General features: G+C 39.8%; 2 protein-coding genes across 3 annotated transcripts in view; both read left to right on the top strand.

Annotated features, from left to right (window-relative positions):
* Positions 1–6286: 6286 nt before the first annotated feature.
* Positions 6287–9666, top strand: rpl38 (ribosomal protein L38). Its single transcript, XM_023431264.2, has 5 exons — positions 6287–6341; positions 6550–6576; positions 7164–7224; positions 8049–8171; positions 9598–9666. The coding sequence occupies exons 2-5, from the start codon at positions 6574–6576 to the stop codon at positions 9621–9623; spliced, it is 213 nt and encodes a 70-aa protein (XP_023287032.1). The 5' UTR covers positions 6287–6341; positions 6550–6573; the 3' UTR covers positions 9624–9666.
* Positions 9667–11055: 1389 nt separating this feature from the next.
* The window catches only part of ttyh2 (tweety family member 2), a 61682-nt gene continuing 54388 nt past the window's right edge, over positions 11056–18349 (top strand). The window contains exon 1 of one of the 2 annotated variants that reach the window (XM_023431360.2): positions 11056–11328. In XM_023431360.2, coding sequence (XP_023287128.1) covers positions 11200–11328 — 129 coding nt within the window. In that variant the 5' untranslated portion in view covers positions 11056–11199. The remainder of the gene's footprint in view (positions 11329–18349) is intronic. The other variant, XM_023431359.2, reaches the window with a different exon arrangement.

Here is an 18349-nt window from a genome sequence, read left to right as displayed (position 1 = left end):
TTTCGATTTAAAAAAACTCCTTTAGGATACTATGACCTGGACAAATGAGAATATACACAGGGCCTCCTTTAAAATAATTCTGATCAAATGCATTTATATTTTTCCACTGACAAAAACATGTTATTAGAATACCTAAAAAACACAAAAACACAAAACAACCCCTCTACACATAGTAAAGGGTAATAAAATTCCACTAAATTGATAGCTTTTCTGTCTCTGCCCTTTTGACCTTGCATCCACTCAAAAAAATCCCTCATTTATGCACTTGTATCCACCTTTAATGTAACATTTATCCACAACCATGAAGTCTCTTAGCATAATTTATGGGCACGGTGGTCCAGTTTGTCAACCCTGAGGCCCTGCACGGTGGAGAAGAGTGGAAAAAACCTGAGGGCTAACGAGTGGGATTGATGACTGCATGGACTGGATGGAGGTGGATAGGTGACATATCTATGAATTCTTATGTAACAGGTTTCTGTCACTTTTGACCAAGATTAATTTCCGACCTGCAAAACATCCACTGCAACCCTTAAGCTCAGAATCATCCTCATGACTGGCTGTGACCCCTGTGACCTCGTCTGCATACGCTCTCAATGCTGCATTCAAATCCGCAAAATACAACTGTATAATATGTATTATACTGTATATACAACTGTAACAATACAACGCTCTTCTTCTTCCTCCTCCTCCTCTCTATTCTCCACTTGTGTTCTGTTTTTCTAACTGAACAGGCCTAAACAACCGCATGTGGTGACAAAAGCCACACTGATTTCTCACACAGCAATTTGTGATGACACATTGGTCTTCGGACATGATAAGTGAGAATTTCCCAGAACTTTATCAACAGTTGCGGCCACTCTGACATTTCTAAGCACATTCGCATTGAGATTCTGTCAGGGTAAACCCGCAGACACTCTAATAATCTTTCTTCATCTGCAGATGTACTTTAAGTTTGCCTCTGATAAGGCTGTCGCAAAAGGGATCAATACTTGACAAATCAATCTGATCAATAATCATGGAGATTAGTGAAGCAGTGCGGTAGAGGGGATTTTGAAGAACTCTCCTCTTGCATTTCTAATGACAGGCACACTTGAACATATCTTCAATGACACAGGCATTCATTTTAATTTCATATTAACTTTTAAGCCTTTGTATTTCATCCCACATTATCACTGGAGGTGGTTTCCTGCGGTGAATAACAACTTTTTGGATACAGTTAATCCTTTAGATAAAAAAATAAATACACCCTACCACCTCTGATCTATTTTACAGTGCATTCATCCCAGATGTGCATTTAAAAGCTTCTACCAACTTCATGACTAAAGTAAATCCAATAATGATGGTTCAGTAAACTATTTCAGGTAATCTTTTGTTGCCTCTCATCCATAGATCAAATTGTGATTAATAACAGAACCTGCCACCGTATTACTCATTAGCTCCCCGGTAGAACTGCTTCTGCTGGCGCCCATGCAGGCCTGCAGGCAGAAATGATGTGTATCATTACCTACAATGTCTGTGGTAGAGCTCCTGAAATTCCATCATCCACGCTTTGTGTGTCTGTTACAGTTAGAAAAGCATCTCTGAGCTACAATCTTTTTTCTTTCTTTTTTTTTTCTGTAACCCCACTTTCCCTTTTTTAATAAACCAGCACATAGTTACAAAGCATGATCATCCCTCAGCCTGAGGGTGCACATTTTTATTCCAATTACAACCTTTACACAAAAAAAGGGATTATAGTTTTGGAGAACTATTTTAATACAAGGTGTGTCCAAAAACAAAAAGGACTTTGAATGAGTTCTCAGTGCAGAATGAATTTACAAACGAATACTGCTGTGTAAATAAATTAGCAGTAGCCCTAGGTGAACTCATTGAATCCATCTTTTTATGAAGTGGAGATCATTTGTAAATACAAATGATAAAAAAGGCAGAGAGTAAGTCCATATCTCTGAAGATTCATGGGCTCTGTAGAGATATGGATGTGTATCGTGCATGGTAGAAGTTTATCTTGATGTAGAAACAAAGCGTGGATGTATTGATAAGTCGAGTCCTTGGATGTTTACAGCAAAAAAAAAAAAAAATCTATGTTATACTGGATTTGGGTGCATAAGCCTGGTGATTCCAGGTGTACTGGTTAATTCTACTCATGTGACATCTTATAGGATCAAACATGTTTGTTTTAATATTTAAAAAAAGGAGTAAACAGAAAATAACATTCAGTCCTGCAATCACCACCTTCCCAAAGTACAGAGAAACAGTGGAGTCCATTCCTTGATACACAGCGTCTCCCATTGTCATCAATGAGGATGAGACCGTGCTCGGCTCCATATTAACAATTACTCACTGCCCTCTACTGTGCAAAATCCAGAACTGCAATTGTAAAAAAAAAAAAAATATATATATATATATATATTTAGAATCAGACTAGGTTATTACAAGCAGCTTGGCACAGAGGATCATGTTTGTTGCTATGCAAGCAAATGGAATAAAGATCATCCCGGTACAAAAAGAGCTTTAGCTAAACCAAGCATGGTCATTTGTTATAATCTATGAGGCTGAGCTGATCCTCCCTTTGCACCCTCACTGTAATGCAGTGGACATTCAGTTAGGACAGCAAATAAAAATAGATGATGTAATAAAAGTAGGGGGAGAAAAAAAAAACATGCATTCTTACACACTCTCTCATATGAATTAATAACTCACATTAAATTTATACAGCAAAATGTACTTAAAACACACATAAGAATACATGTTCTGTTTGGGTGCTCAGCTCAAAAACACTTAGCATTGTTTTTATCAGCTTAATACTTCATGACTTATCCTTATTTTATGAGAGTTGCTTATAAATTTTGAACTGATGTCATGTGACAGAAGGCTGCTACTGTACAGAAACTGACACAATACTTTTTGGGGAGGTCTCAGAGAGCTGTAAAAGATAGTTAAATTATAGTAATTATAACAATACTTTTCACAGCACACATACCCTCCAATTAACAAAAGAGCCTATCTGGATATATGTTATTGGATTTTAACATCTTGCTCACTGTGAGATCTATGTAGGATAATATACTGTCCATTTATTCATCAGCATCAGTTATTCGTGGCATGGATTCCACAAGATGCTGGAAAGATTCCTTTGAGATTCAGGTCACATCCTTTCTGCAGATTTGTCAGTTGCACATTCATGCTGCCAATCTCCTGTTCTACCACATCCCAAAGGTGTTCAGTTGGATTCGGATCTGGTGACTGGGAAGCCCACTGAAGTGCACGGAGCTCGTTATACTCAACTTGATGAAACCAGTGTGAGACAACTTTTGCTTTGCAACATGGTGCATTATCATGCTGGAAGTAGCCATTGGAAGATGGTTAATTGGCTTAGCTTGTATAAAATATAGGAGAAGCACTTCGCTATCCATCTCTATACCAGATTCCATACTGGCCATTCAGTTCTACAACAATGAAACTCAGCAGTTGCATGCTATGACACACTGTGAACAGTAATCAAGGACATCTTTTATGATCTTTAAAGATGGAGTGAGGTACCAGCAGCCATTTACGGAAGCTATGAATTCCCCCTTACATTTCTTCACATGCAGGGAAGGAGGTATTGTACATCAGCAAAAGCCAAGCTGTGCGCAGGAGCATTGTGACTGAGTGTCAGTTGGAAAAATAGAGCATAATCTTCTTGGCAGCAAGGAGTACAAAGCCACGCTGAGATAAACTGTTCATTAGTCCTTGTGAGGAAAATGATTTGAGACTGTAAACAAGCACACAAAACAACAAGGAATGATGGTATTAAAACATACGTACATTCTGCGGTGTGGACTTCTAGCCTGTGCTTGTGTTGCAAATGATTGCAGAGTCGATGAGGTGCTCCTGAACCATTATTGAAACGAACCTTCACTGTCTGTCTTTTACCTTGATTGACATGAGCCTGCTGAAAATTTAAACTCTTGAGAGAGAGACGTGTCCAGTAGCACAAGTGCTGATTGAGTATTGGGGGAGATGGCCTGTGGACATGGAAGTATGGGCAGACAGGCAGATTAATTAAAAAAGACTGGCCTGTTTTCCTGTCATTATGAATTAATGTCATGTCAAAGTTGATCTCCATGGAAACGCAATACCTTAAGCTAAAGAAAATTAAAAGAAACTGACACCAACTGAGCAGAAATGTTTTCCACTTTTTTGAGTATAGCTGGATTGGCTCATTAATTGTATTCTGCTGCTGTTGAAATATATGTTTTTTTTTTTGTCAGGTTGTGAGGATAACAGATGTCAATTTCTTCAGTGTGAACCACTTACTGTATATACTTAAAAGCTTATTATTCTGGTACCCTTTTTGATTTATCTGTTTTGACTGTAAAAGATAATTGAACTCATAAGTCAGCAGGTATGGCTGTAATGTGTGTAGTCTCCGAGGTGTCTCAAGCAATTCTCTTTTTTTTTTTTGTTGTTGCATTTTTTTTAAAATGAGCAACCATAATTTACAGTTACTGAAGAAATACCAGACAGAATTTATACAACAAAAGCACAACACAGCAGTTTTGCAGGAAACAAACTGTAGCATGCATGCAATATGTTACATTTTCTTCAATCTCCAAAGCAACAATCATGCAAAATATAAAGCAATTTGACTTCTCCCTCAGTTCAATGCTTGGCGCTGAATTGGATGAGATGTCTGCTGTCTGCTTGCTCAAAATTTTTACCTCTGGGCTCACAGCCTCTCTGTATCCACCATCACTTCATGTTAAGAGGGAGAAAAAGAAAATAAAAGTAAAATAAAATGAGACAAATAGAAATGGATAGAGGGAGCACATTCATAACTTCATTTGAACCAACACATAAGCTATTTCAACAGATCAGAAGACGCTTAAAATTGGATTAAATACAGACTGATTCTGGCTGCTTATCTTCTTCCCGTACAGACAGGAATGTTACCTCACCCAGAGGCAGTCTTGACCTTTGGCTGGTAGATAAACCTGGAGCACTAACACAACCCGCTGTGTGAACAGAATCCATTTTGGAAAAAATTAAAACCCATTTAATTAGAAGATGGGGTTTATTTTCAACCTTGCCTTTCATCTCTACAAAATCACTTATTTGTCTGGCAAGATGAAGTTGTTGGAGGTGTTGCTTGTGAAGAAGTTTCATTGACCCTACAAGACGAGCTATAATTAACCTTTGAAACAGATCTGTAGTAAAGCTTTTTATTGCAGGTCTATTTATCATCTTCTTAAAGGTTCTGAGGATGGATATGGGCACTTGATTCTGCACTTGAATTCACTTTGGTACAGGGCAGTATGTATCATCAATCAGAGAAGTGTTCCAGGTCACCACCACAAGTGAAGCCCACTAGGAAGGCCTATCCTGCCAGCAGCTGTCACCACTAGTGCTCATGCATCATGGAGGGCACCCTATTGCCACCCACTGTATGCTTTGTTTGTCCATCAACATACAGTATGTGTTGTACCAGAAAAAAAAGCATGGTTATATGATCACTATTCGCTGAGGGAGAGAAGCAGAAACAGCATATGGCCTACTGCTATTTCACTGGAAGAGTTGCATGAGGAACAGTGTAATGAGAAGAGGATGACAAAAGAACCATTCAGATGGTGAGGAATGGCCGTCATACATAATAGTCATGCTTTACAGGCATGACTGTAGGTCAGAGCATTATGTCCTGTACGATGCATGCTGTGTTCAGGAAAATGGCTTGTGACAGTAATTTCGGTCCAGTTAAGCACCAAAACGTATAAATTCCAAAGACAACTGATTATTGGAAAGCGGCAGGCCGAGACAGCAAAATGAAACTCCAACTGTAATCCTCTGGTATTGACTGACAGCTGGAACTGGGCGTATATTGGGCAAGTAGAAAACGAGAATGTGCCCCAAGAATGGCGTCGGATTTGTTTTGCTATTTGTGCAGTACAACCATGGATAAGATTATAATTAAAAATAAATAAATGAATAAAATAAATACAAAACAATATATTCATATACACACATTACACTGTCCCTTTATAGGCTAATTTATCGCTATTGTTATTGAATATTAAGCAAAACAGGTTGATTAGTTTAACGTTGAAATATTGACATTGACACGGTGCAGTCAGGTTCCCTCTGCCTTTTTTATGTGCTGCGTTTTGTCCGTGTGAAAGCCTAACTTTAAACTACCAAATTTCACCACATACTCAATTGCACTTCGATAGTTCTGTTACAATATATCACAGCGGAAGATTCGCTTTTCATACTTAAAATTGGTCCTCCGTGTGTGCCATAGTTCAGTATAAAAGCTCTTTGAACCGGAAGTCCCGCCCCTTTTCATCCCCTCTCTGGCAGACTGAGTGAGTTTCACGTTCTCACCCAAATAAATTCACAATTTCAATCATCATCCATCCTCTTTAATGCTATTACTTATATCAAACTGTATATTTACGTATAATTACTCGCTCCAGCATCTAGATGACAAGATAACAATTTACTTTCCAACACTTTTCTACCCGATGTTATAACCGATAAACTGACACCATCTTTCTCTGCTCCCTTCCACAGCGCTCAGTCCGCTGAAACGGCAGCATGGTAAGTTTCTTCTCATTTATATAATTAAGTTGTTAAGTCCAGGTAACCGATAATGTTTAATCTTCTTTACGGGGGTGTGCCGTAATGTGCATTTCGTAGTGATATAGCAAGCGGCAGATGGGTTGAAAAGTGACTAGCATTGGCGAATTAGCATTAGCATAGCAACTCATTGGCACGCATGAGCCGCCCGGCCTTAGTCTGTTACTGAGGACATGTCCACCAACCCATAGTAATATTCATTTTGTCAAATTATAAAGCGCTGGAGTTAACAACTCCAAAAGAAATAGTCAAGACCGCATCAGCTGTATCTGTTGTGAATTGATTCAGGTACCTGAAGTTAGCCTCTACTGGTTACATTCAGTAAAGCTGTTTTTGCCGTCAGCAAGAAGTCCAAACATCTCAGGCTGATGTGCCCGTGATGCATTCACAATCTTGCAAGAATAAGGATGGACCAAGTGCTGAGTTTCGATTTCTAACAGAAACGCCAGTTCCACCGGTCCACTAACATCACGTCAGTGTACAGTCTCAGTCTGTATTTAGTATTGATGCTATGTCTGATGGTCTGCTTTGCTGTTCTTTACTTACAGCCTCGCAAGATAGAAGAAATCAAAGATTTCCTTCTGACAGCAAGGAGGAAGGATGCCAAGTGTAAGTTAAACTCTTTATCTTACCTTCCTGTACTGCTGGATGTAAATACAATGATGCAAGTCAAATATAAGTATGTTTAAAAGGGAAAGCAGATGACATCTATGATTTTTGCCACTGCAAAAATTCAAAAAGGTACATGTGAGCAAATTATGGGTGTTAATTTCTGCAATGGTCTTGTAAAAACCATCTATTTGGTACAGAAACTCGAGTAACAATTATATTCATTACAATCAATCTGACCGCTAATTCCTTGATTAATTGTTGACTTTAGTTTACCAGATATTGTAAACTGAGAATATGCCATTCTCAATATATCGTAGACCACAGTGATGTCTTGAGTTTGTCTGACTGGCCTTCTAAAACCCAAAGAGATTTGATTAACTGTCATATGAGAAAGAAGAGCAGCAAATTCTTGTAATATTGTTGCATGAGATATTACCAAAATTGTTAAGTTGTAATGTAGATCGAATAATGTAGGTCTTATAAAAGTAGAGAGTGTTTATTCTAGTGCAATGTAAGGTCTTTAAGTCACACACAGCTGGTCAGCTCAACATGCTAAAATATGAAATGCGTCTACAGGAAAGCTGATGATTCTAGATATATGAAGTTTCCATGAAATATTGAATATTCATACATCCATCAGTGTCACTGTTGCGTTGCTGTTGTTGTGATTTTAATGTTTAAATTTTAATTTGATGTTTGAGTTGAATCTAAACACAGCCTTGTCTGTTTCAAAGGTCTAATGACAGAGCGTGTTGTATGTGGCATAGATTGTAAAGTGTGATTTTATAAATAAAATTTGTCTTCACTTTATTTTCCTCCAGCCGTAAAGATCAAGAAGAACAAGGACAATGTTAAGTTCAAGGTCCGCTGCAGCAGGTACCTGTACACCCTGGTCATCACAGACAAAGAGAAGGCTGAGAAGCTCAAGCAGTCCCTGCCCCCAGGTCAGTATTAAATTTAAGGTTAGGTTTTGAAACTTACGTGATGACTTGACGTGATGACACAGCATTGTTTCTGCATTTAAATGAATTTGTACACTTGACCTTGAACATAAAGTCTTAAAGTGATCCAGTTTGATGAAGTTTGCATCTTTCCTGAGTCTAATTAAAGGCAACCTGAGGAGGAGTTTTGGTCCCTTAGGGGCTTAGAGTATGTTTCTATGAGATGGTCCCATTTATCTTGTACCAGAATGTGTTAAAGGATGCACTTGCATGCCACAAGCACAGGGCTGACATTTCTGGTGACTTTAGAGGATGGTTTTAGTTGTAGTAATGCTCTATGCCAATTGAACAACTTCAGGCTTCAGAGCATACATAAGTCATTGCAAATGTCTTATGTCGGAAATTGATTCAGCATGTGTATTGGGCCTCAGGAATATATACTAATGCATAAACTAGTTGTTTACAACAAAAAACTTTTTTTCAAATAGGAAGGACTAGATGATTATGTGGGTGATCCTTGTGGAAAAATGATTTTCCTTGTGCAACTTAAAGCACTGATGCACACTATCAAGCCAGTTTACAACAATATAAACCACTGAAACTGCAACAGCCAGAATACTGCAAACATGACTTAAAATGTAAGGAGATATTCAAACATATGCCATATTACAGAGGAGTTACATAATGTCCAGAATTGGAGATATTTTTTATTAAAGGTTATCTATGAACCCTGGTGTATGTGTGGGTTGGTTGCTGAATTGCTCTGTAGCAGTTGTCATTCTGTTAATTTGAATGGGCTTAATGTTTGCTTAACCAAAGATGTCTCTGGTTTTAACTATTGGCTGTTTAGTGGCTGTTTACATTACATCTAACAAAGTTAGAAAAAGGAGCTGTTGAAAAGGTGCAAGCCGTAAACCTTTTTTTTGATTTTAAAAATGTATTATTATGCGGCTGATAACGAAGTAGTTCTTGTCCAGGGAGAAAAACACATTCATGTGTAAATAAAACATTGTCTTCCTTGGAAACCCTCCAAGCTGATGCAAATGTAATTAGTCTTCATTGACTGCAATGATTAGGTTGTATTATGGGCTGGATTGTGCACATTCAGTTCAGTAATTTATTTGTAATTCATTTGAAGAAAAGAAAAACACGCTGTGCACTGAGTCACTTTACAATACGCCTTAAGCGTCAAGTACAAACCTACTTATTGAAAAACGTGAATAAATGAGTAGTACTGGCACCTGTCTTTAAAGGTAACTGAATTAATGAGGCCAGTCTATTGGATTTGTCAGATGTTCAATGGTGGTAAATGTATAATAGTATTTGTAGTAATGATCTCCTTTTAACATGGGCTTGTCAATTATATTTGTCACTGTTGAAAACATTTCTTCAGTACCAGTTGTCTAACCAGTTGTCTTTCTTTCTACAGGTCTGGCGGTGAAGGAGCTGAAGTAAATCCGTGATGTACAGATAATTGTAATAAAAATTGGAAAACCAAGTTATTTGTCTGTGTTTTTGTGTCCACTGTATTGTCATGCCTTGATATAAATGTGACGGGTTACAACAGATGAATTGCATGGTGTTATCTGTTCTGTGTGTGTAGCCAGCTTGTTGGAATAGGACAGGATGTACATTGTGCTCTGACATCTTTCCACAACATGTCACATTTTCAGTCACACTGAAAAATATCCTATTGACACTTTCCTCCCTTCCAGTGACGGGTTAAAATAAAACCACAATATAACTCTTAATTCTCTGTAGGTGTTGGAAAGCCCAACATACTGACACTTCTTACTTTGTAGGTGGTGCAACTTGCTGCTACTGCTGCTTCTAATCTGCATTTACATAAATGTCAGTCCAATTATGTAGTAGTTAATTCCAGTGATGTTTGAGGGTTCAAACAGCAAATGTTAAATAAAAGGAAACAAAATTAATGTCTGAAAAAGTTCAAAAGTCAAGTAGATTTCTTGAAAGTAAATTTACATTTATTTATTTTGTCCATCAGATTAAATTGAGCTATTGCTTATTAAACTGAATGGCATGCCTCTTAAACACAGCATGTCAGAAATATTCTACACAAAGGTGTTGAAGCCAGAATGAATAATGAACAGCAGGTGAACCATCTTACATTGCGTGGCAGGCAAAACATGCATTGGAATGTTTTTCTGCCCAAACGCAGCTTCACAGACATACTATTAAACATTAATAGGTTTAATATGAGAATATAGAATGCTTAAAATACAAGCAATGGAGACATGGCTTAAAGAATGAGCGGATTTATCTTAAAAAAAATAATTCCATCACCTACACTGGTTTAATCATGCCAGTATGGTTACTGAGAACTACATACTAATGTAAAGATCGGTCAATAGACAAACTGACCCATCTGAACTATTCGTGGAGTTCAGAGTTTGTTAGAAACCTACTGTAGGTTTAAGGCTGATTGTAATTATCTCAGATGAACACTAGGTGGCAGCGCAGTAGTTAATTCCACAAATAGACTGATAACACGACTCTTGAACAATGAAACACGACGTCCAGATGAAAATGATATTAATCCTCAGTGAGCTCGTGTGCTTATTTAACAGTTTTGCTTCCGACATCTGGCGGAATGATACTTTCAAACTCCTCAGCGGGCCGTCTTTGCGCGCTCCAGCGCCTCCTCATGTCCTGAGCCCTTCAATCAATGCGCGTTCCCGCTGGTGACTGTGCTGTGCGCTCGGAGCAGCTGTCTGTCGGATAGTAGCAGCGAGTCCACACAGAGACATGGGCGCGCTGTGATTAATTCTTCTTTCCTGAGAAACCCTTTTGTCGGATTTCACTTTGAAAACAACGCTACTGTCTCTGCGAGACTTCAGCCACGTTTTGTCTCATGTGTGGCTGAGAGTGTGTTTCCATAAACGAGCATGCTTTTATCACTGCCTTTGTTTGATATGAGACTGGATTAGGATCTCCGGCAGCGGACTAAACTGCCCGCTTTAGTAAAGAGAGGCTAATTTAGGCTCTAGCCTAACTTTTTCTCGGGGCAGGGATGTCTTCGGCTCGGGTGGATTACATTGCGCCCTGGTGGACTTACTGGCTTCACAATTTTCCTCACATCAACCTGAGGTTTCAGCCCATTGACAACAGCTTCCAGCCTGAAGAGGAGAACTACCAGCAGGTCAGTAGAGGAAGATGGGACATGAGGCTTTATCAGGAGCCGAGTCACCAAAGAGGACATAGGCAGAGTAAACCTAAGTCACAATATGTATGGGCTTGGCCAATGTGTGTTGCTCTATATTGAATTAAACATTTTAGGAAACGGTATGATTTTTTTCCCTTTTAACTAATAATTAATTATCACTTATATGCACTCCTATGGTGCCACCAAAATCAGTTGTTTATTGTCATTATACTTTGTTTTTCCTTCAGATTCAGATTACATTTTGCATTATTGATGACAAAAGTGGCTCATAATGTCTCATTGAATGTCCTGCAGTCCACTTAAGTGTTAGCCACCTTGAGGAGTCTACCACATTTATCAGAAGCTAAATCCAGTCCAATAGATCAGCCAACAAAGTCAAAATGGTTTGTTGGTGCCATCTGGAAGAGTGTTGTTATTTTTAGAGACCTTTCTAAAAGCATTTATTACTCCTCTTTGGAAAATGGCAACACAGCATTGAGGCATGTTTAAGGAATATTACAGCAATCTTGTTTTTGCTTTGCTTTGCTGTTTGCTAGTGGATGCAGAACAAGCTCATCTTGTAAACACTGCCTTCAACTGGGCTTGGAGACATTTTTCATTTATTTTTAAGTGGGACAAATAAGTTGTCTTTGGAGAGGCAGACTGTGGCTCAGGAAACATACTTGGTGGTTCATTTTGGCATAGATGTGTTTCACCCATGGGAGTCAAAGTGGTTCCTGAATAACTCCACAGGCGGTGGTGACAGGACTGTTTCACACAGCTTCAAAGTAGGCTGGGATCAACTGTTGGATGACTAATGACCTGCTTGTGAACACATGTCAAATACTATGAATGATTTATTATTTCACTGTTTAATTTTTCAACGTTACAGCTTAGCTTCTGTCAGTGCGTGTAGTTACATCATGGCGAGAATAGATGACATTTAAGTTCATCGCTGCAGGATCTTAGCACAGGGGTCTCCAGCGTGAGGTCAGGGGGCCCTCAGGTGTCCAAGTGAGTGAGAGAAGGGCCTCATAATGATGTGGAAGTGTTTGATTTGTGAAATAACAGAAAGTCTATGTAATGTATGTGTATGTCTCTTTTAATGTAAAAGTAATATGAACAAGCATAAGTAGAAACTTACAGATCAATAATGCCTGGAAAGGAAGGATACTGCCATGAACCGTAGTATCATGAAAGATGTTTGCGTGATATATTATCTGATAGTACTTTGTGATCATGCTTTCAGATTTTTTCCTTCAACGACTCTACAAAAGTATGGGCAATAGGGTGGAGCTGAGGTTGGGCAATAATACAGCAACTGCTTTGATAAAATGAAAGACTTCAATCAGTGAAAGCTGAAAGCGAAACTCTGAAACTTCTGCTAAATAGAGGCCACAAGTGAATATTACAGGACAATTGTAAATGGTAAAACATGTTGGTATGGTGTATACCAAATTTAGTAATGTCAGTTACACAGCAAAATCTAGCCAGTGTTCGCTAATGTTGGCTAACATTAGCCACAATAAACTAGTGGTCATACCAGACCACTAGTTTCTCCTTAGCTGAGAGGGTTACTGAAGGTTGTTGCACAGATCCTCTTGAAAGGTTTTTTTTTAGTTCAGGTATTTGCAGCAGTGAAAGATATTTTACAACGGTAAAATTCTACTGCATAACAAAGTAGAATACTCTTCTTAATATGTGTTCATTTTCTACATAACTCTGCCATGTTGCAGGTAAGATTGAACCAGATGTAGCCTACCTTTACTTCTTTTCCTTACTGTAGTTGCTTGTCAGTTTAACTGACTTTAATTGACAGCTTTTGTATAAGACGAAGATAAGGAGAAAACCTCAAATACTTAAGTGCACAGTTTAAGGAAACCTTAAGGTTGAAACTTAAGGGTGTATTGTGCAACAGTTTTTCTTTTAAGGAAACCTTAACTTTAAGACTTTAAGGAAAATCTTAAATTAAGGTGTTTCATGCAACTGTCCCCAGGCTCTTAAGCTACTAAATGCTCCATAAGCTAGTTGCTAACTTTGTCTGTCCGCTGTTTGGTGCAAAGCAGTTAGTGTATATTAGCTCAAGTGAGAGTAGGCTGTTTTAGGAAAGAATTCATTTTTCTACAGAGAATTTGAGGTGTTTTTCAATCACAATTTTTTTGGTGCCATAATCTATGGCACAGTAGCATCATATGAAGGCTTCAGCGTTAGCCCTGATGCTAACCTTAACTTTTAGCTGCCATCTCTCCACCGGCAGAAGTCTTGATACATCTCTGCTCTACGAGACATCAGACGGCGGCACAACTGAACTGGATTTGTGTTGCGCTGGTATCAGGAAGAGACAGAGAGAGGCAAAGTAAGGGAGACTTTTTTTATTCTCATGCTGCCAGTTTCCATTCTCAGCAGCACTGTGGAAGCAGGCTCAGTGCCACGGGGTGTGTGGAGGGAGGGGAGGAGGGTGGTGAGTCTCAGCAGGAGAGCAGCACTTCCTCCTGAGAAGACTTGTCATGCAGAGGCAGTCAGTCAGAGGTGGGAAACCCCCCTCATCCCCCCGTCACTGCACCCATCAACCCCTCCTTGTTCTCTCTGACTTTTGTTTCACTGCCTCTCTCTCCTGCTCTCTTTTGTCTGTCTTTCCCAGATATACATCAGGCCCCCTTCATGCTCTCACTGTGTAGAACAATTCCCTTTAAAGCACCAAGGCTAATGACACAATTTCAAGCTGATGCAAGGCTATTGAGGCCATTACACTTCCTGTCCTTTGTGGGCTGTCAAGCTTAATTCTGATCACCACCTCTTGTTTTGACTGCATTAGTCGCAGTGATAATGTGCTGTGTACGCAATCAAGGGATGAAGAACTGAGAAAAGAGGTGATATATTTCCCTGGGACGTACTTGCATAGTTGTTCAGTTGTGAATTATACTTGAATTATTGAGGACTGGTGTTAACGCTGCTAGTGACTCATATCAACATAATCAGTTTAATATGGTCAGCAGCCTATTGTAGGTGTCAGTGATGGTACTTTAAGGCATTAAAAGCATGTAAACAGTATGTGCTTAAGGAAAGTTGCTTGTAATGCATCACACTGGTATTAATGAAAAGTTTATTTCCCCTCTGGGATGATTAACTGCATTGCAATTGATATTTTCGCAGTGTTTAATAGTAGAGAATTCGGGTAAACAGTAGAGAAATATATAGCCTAATAATCGAAGTGTGTGATGTCGAGTCTTTTGTAAAGGAATTACTGAATCGATGTTTAGTTGGCCGCTGCAGCGGAGAGTATTGAGCAGCTGAGCCGTGCCTTTAACCCAGGCCACATGCCTTGTCAGTGGAACTGTAATTGGCTAGTTGTAGTGTGGGCAATCCTGGTGAATTCCTCTGTTGGCTCTGGGCCACTGAATGTGATGGAATGTAAGGGGTCAGGATCTTTCACTGTGCTTTGTCTGCGTGTGTGTGCGGTAGTAGGTTTCTCACCCTCTGTTGGACACTGTTGTTGTCAGTGAGGAAATGCCCATCAGCTGAATCACCTGACCAGAGTTCTTCTCTAATTTCTGTCTTCTGACAATAAACAAGCTATTTTATTCTTCATCTTACTGTTGCATATTTTTGAAATTCTCTTGTTGAAAAATTAAGAAGATTGTTGGACACAGACATACGCGCCCTTGTTACAGCGGTTTGAGGAGCTGACACTCGAGCATTGTAGATGTCCCCCCATGTTGATGATTGCTTAGGCGACGCACACGCTCCTGAGTTAATCTGCTGATCTCCTCAGCGATCACGCACTCCTCCAGTTGTGTGTGATTGTGAAACTGTATTTTGCTGCTTCGTATTTTCCTGTCCCGAGGCCTTGAGGATGGAAAGAGGGCAAAAACTGTAAAAGCTCTCCCAAAAGTAGGACGGGGGCCTAGTTTTTCTGATATTTGTGTGTGCTACTTTATATTTGTGTGTGTATTTGTGTCTGTGTTTGTGGGTTGAATTAAACATCATGTGTAGGTCAGCAGGTCCTGGTCCATATGACTTCCCTTCCCATTTCCTGTTTGTGCCAGACACTGTGTCTATCACCACATGGGCCGCTGGTCCTGATACCTATTCAGCCATGAGACTCTGATACTATCCAGGCTGCAGGGTTACAACAGTTTATCTGTGAATTCGTGGTAATTAAAGGAGCTATTATTAAGTCTCTGATTAACGAAAGGTTGGAACTCCAGTATAATTAAAAAAATAGTGTGTGGGAGAAAAAAAATAAGCACTTGTGCTTGTGATTGCTTTAACTGTGGTATGTTTATGTGTGTCTTTCAGTCTTTTGGTCTCAGAGCCAGCAAGGAGCGTTAGGCCTAATGCTATTGTCAGGGCCAGTGTCATCAAAAGAAAACTAGAAAACTAGGCTCTTGTTTTCTGCAGTATTGACCTGAGGGGCTACTCAACATGCTGTAGTGTTGGTGTCTAAGGAATGGGTCAACATTTTTTTTAGGAAATATACTTTATAAGCTTTCTTGATGAGAGTTAGATGAGAAGATAGACACCACTCTTATGTCTATACACCAAGTATGAAGTTAGCCGGCTGTTAGCTTAGCTTTGCATAAAGACTGGAAAGTCTTTCTTCACAGACTGCAAGAAGTGCACAATCTGCCATGTTCTGTACTCTTGAAGTAACAGGGCAAAAGCATTCACATTTTAAGTTGTAGATTTATCACGTTTTGTGTTCGCTCATGTTCCAACTTCCAACCTCAGCTAACTCCACTTTATGGAACAGCAGGAGATACTTAGTAAAAGAACATTCTAATATGAAATAAACCACTTTCATTACCTTAATTAACGGGAACATCTCAGTAGATTACACACTTCCTGTACATAATTACAGATGATAAAAGAACATTTGTCTATCCCGCAGCACAGGAGAACAAAGAGTTTTTACATAACAGCAACACCATTTGTCCTTGACAACACAACATCCTCTTCCTCCATCTCACCGCTGATCACTTTAATGTCCAGCTCAGACAAGTTTCTATTGAAAGCTTTTATCTTGCTATTACCGTGGCCTAGAATTGATAGTGGATAAATTAACAAGCCACAGCCATACTATTCAATTACAGGAGCAAACACACACACTCTTAACACACTCAATCTTTCTGCCTCGGTGGCTTTTCTTACAGAGATTCTCTGGGAACAATGTTCCACCCGAGTGCATCCGAACAGTCTCCTCCTCCAGACCTTTCTGTTTTTTTTCCTGTTGTCTGTTTTCCCTGTGTTTCTGTTTTTTTTCTGTTCATCAGCATTTCCTTCACCTTCCCTTCTTTGTTCATTGATGTTAGACCTCCCTATTCCAATTTAAATGGACATGTCATTGTGTCACAGCCACTCGTGTGGAAGACCCGCAAGAATTTAAGTGAAGTTGGGAGGATGAAACATGTATTTTCCCATAATGCCCTTGAAGTGATGCTTTTACTTTGATTGACTGCAATTATTGCTTTCTAAACTGCAGTAATTGTTTGCTCATTACACTCTTTCATGTCTTAATATTTCTAATGTTATGGTTTGAAGTATTTGATTGCATTTTTTGCATCAGCCCATCTTCACATAAAGCAGTTTCAAGCAAATTTCACTGATTGCTGCTGATTTTACAGCTAAACGCAGATACAGCGCTGTTGTGTTCGCTGTGTTTGGTTTGTGTGATGGAAAATGGAGAATTATGCATGCCAATGGCTGAAAATCCATTATCTGTTGAGATATCACAGCCACTCTGATTGCATTGGTAATTTACCAACTCCTATTGCCTCCTCCTCAAGGAAAATCAATCTTAAATGTGTCGTTCCTGATTTCCACCCTGTTTGTCCCTCCTCAGCCTCTCACTGTTTGTACTGAACGATTGTGTAATCCCATTTTTGTAAAACAGTGATTCACCTCAGCCTCTGTAGCAGTCTTGACATCTTTTTTTCTTTTTCATGCAGCCACCTACTTATTCTCTGTTTGTGTCACGCGTAAACACAAAGATGCACTCACAGTGTCCCCTCTGGTTCTACAGAAGGTCATTAACCCCAATCTGTCTCCATAGTGCTTGAAGCTAGTGATTAGCATCACCTGATTGGCTGGATGGTATGACTGTGGTCTGTACTAAGAAGGGAGTATGTCCGTACCTCATGTTGATCTAACAATAATTAAACAGGATACGACAGCGGCGACCAATTAGCCTTGGTGCTGGAGGGGTTGTTATTGGTGTTCTTCTGCTTTTTCTTGGTTTCATCATTGTATTTGGCGATCAACAGCGCAATAAGACTCTTCAGCAGGTCAGATCAAATGCATGTACCCACTTGCTAGCGCTGGATGAAGTGGGACAAGTGGATTCATGCAACCACATTCCCCTCCAGCGGATACAACAATGAAAGTCTGCTCCTCTGTGGAAGCTGGGAGGGAAGGGTGGGGGGTGGGTTTGCTTTGTTGTGGGGGTACAGCATCAAAATCATGACCCCTGACTCCCCTGAGGGAAGGGTTTAGGCTTTCGGGTTCAGAGAGGGTGTCAAGGAAACGGGGAGATAACACGCCTCGCCGCACTCCAAAGATGTCCTGTAAGCAATGGCCTGCACAGAGAAGCAGATGCTTGAAAGAGATTCACGAGGGCTTTACAGAACCACTGGAATAAACATTTCTCCTTGCCAAAAAGCTAAAGAGATAATCATATGTGCAGGGACTATACCTCACAAAGCCCAGAGAGCTTCTGTTTGTCATGGCAAAATGTTGAGGGCAACAAGGCAGTGCAGCACAGCAGATTTAAAGGACCCTTTAGCAATGAAATCCCTTCTTCCTGTCTTTTTTCTTTCTCCTCCTCTCATCCTTATCCCATGGGTCACTTTGCTGGGACTTAATGGCGTCCCAGCTGTGAACATGGCCAGGCCTAGCCGAGTGCACTCTGCTGAAAAGACCCCTGGTCCCTGGGGCATTCACCTGAGTGTCAGTGGAACGGGCAGCAGCAGCATGGAGGAAGACAGTGAGTCGGACTGCTTCAATGATCCTTGGTGGGGTT

The sequence above is a fragment of the Seriola lalandi genome, unplaced genomic scaffold (assembly GCF_002814215.2).
Source record: "Seriola lalandi dorsalis isolate HSWRI2012SDOR001 ecotype SW California unplaced genomic scaffold, Sedor1 jcf7180002054920, whole genome shotgun sequence".
NCBI classification, from domain to species: domain Eukaryota; kingdom Metazoa; phylum Chordata; class Actinopteri; order Carangiformes; family Carangidae; genus Seriola; species Seriola lalandi.
This window is presented reverse-complemented; position numbering and strand designations above follow the sequence as displayed.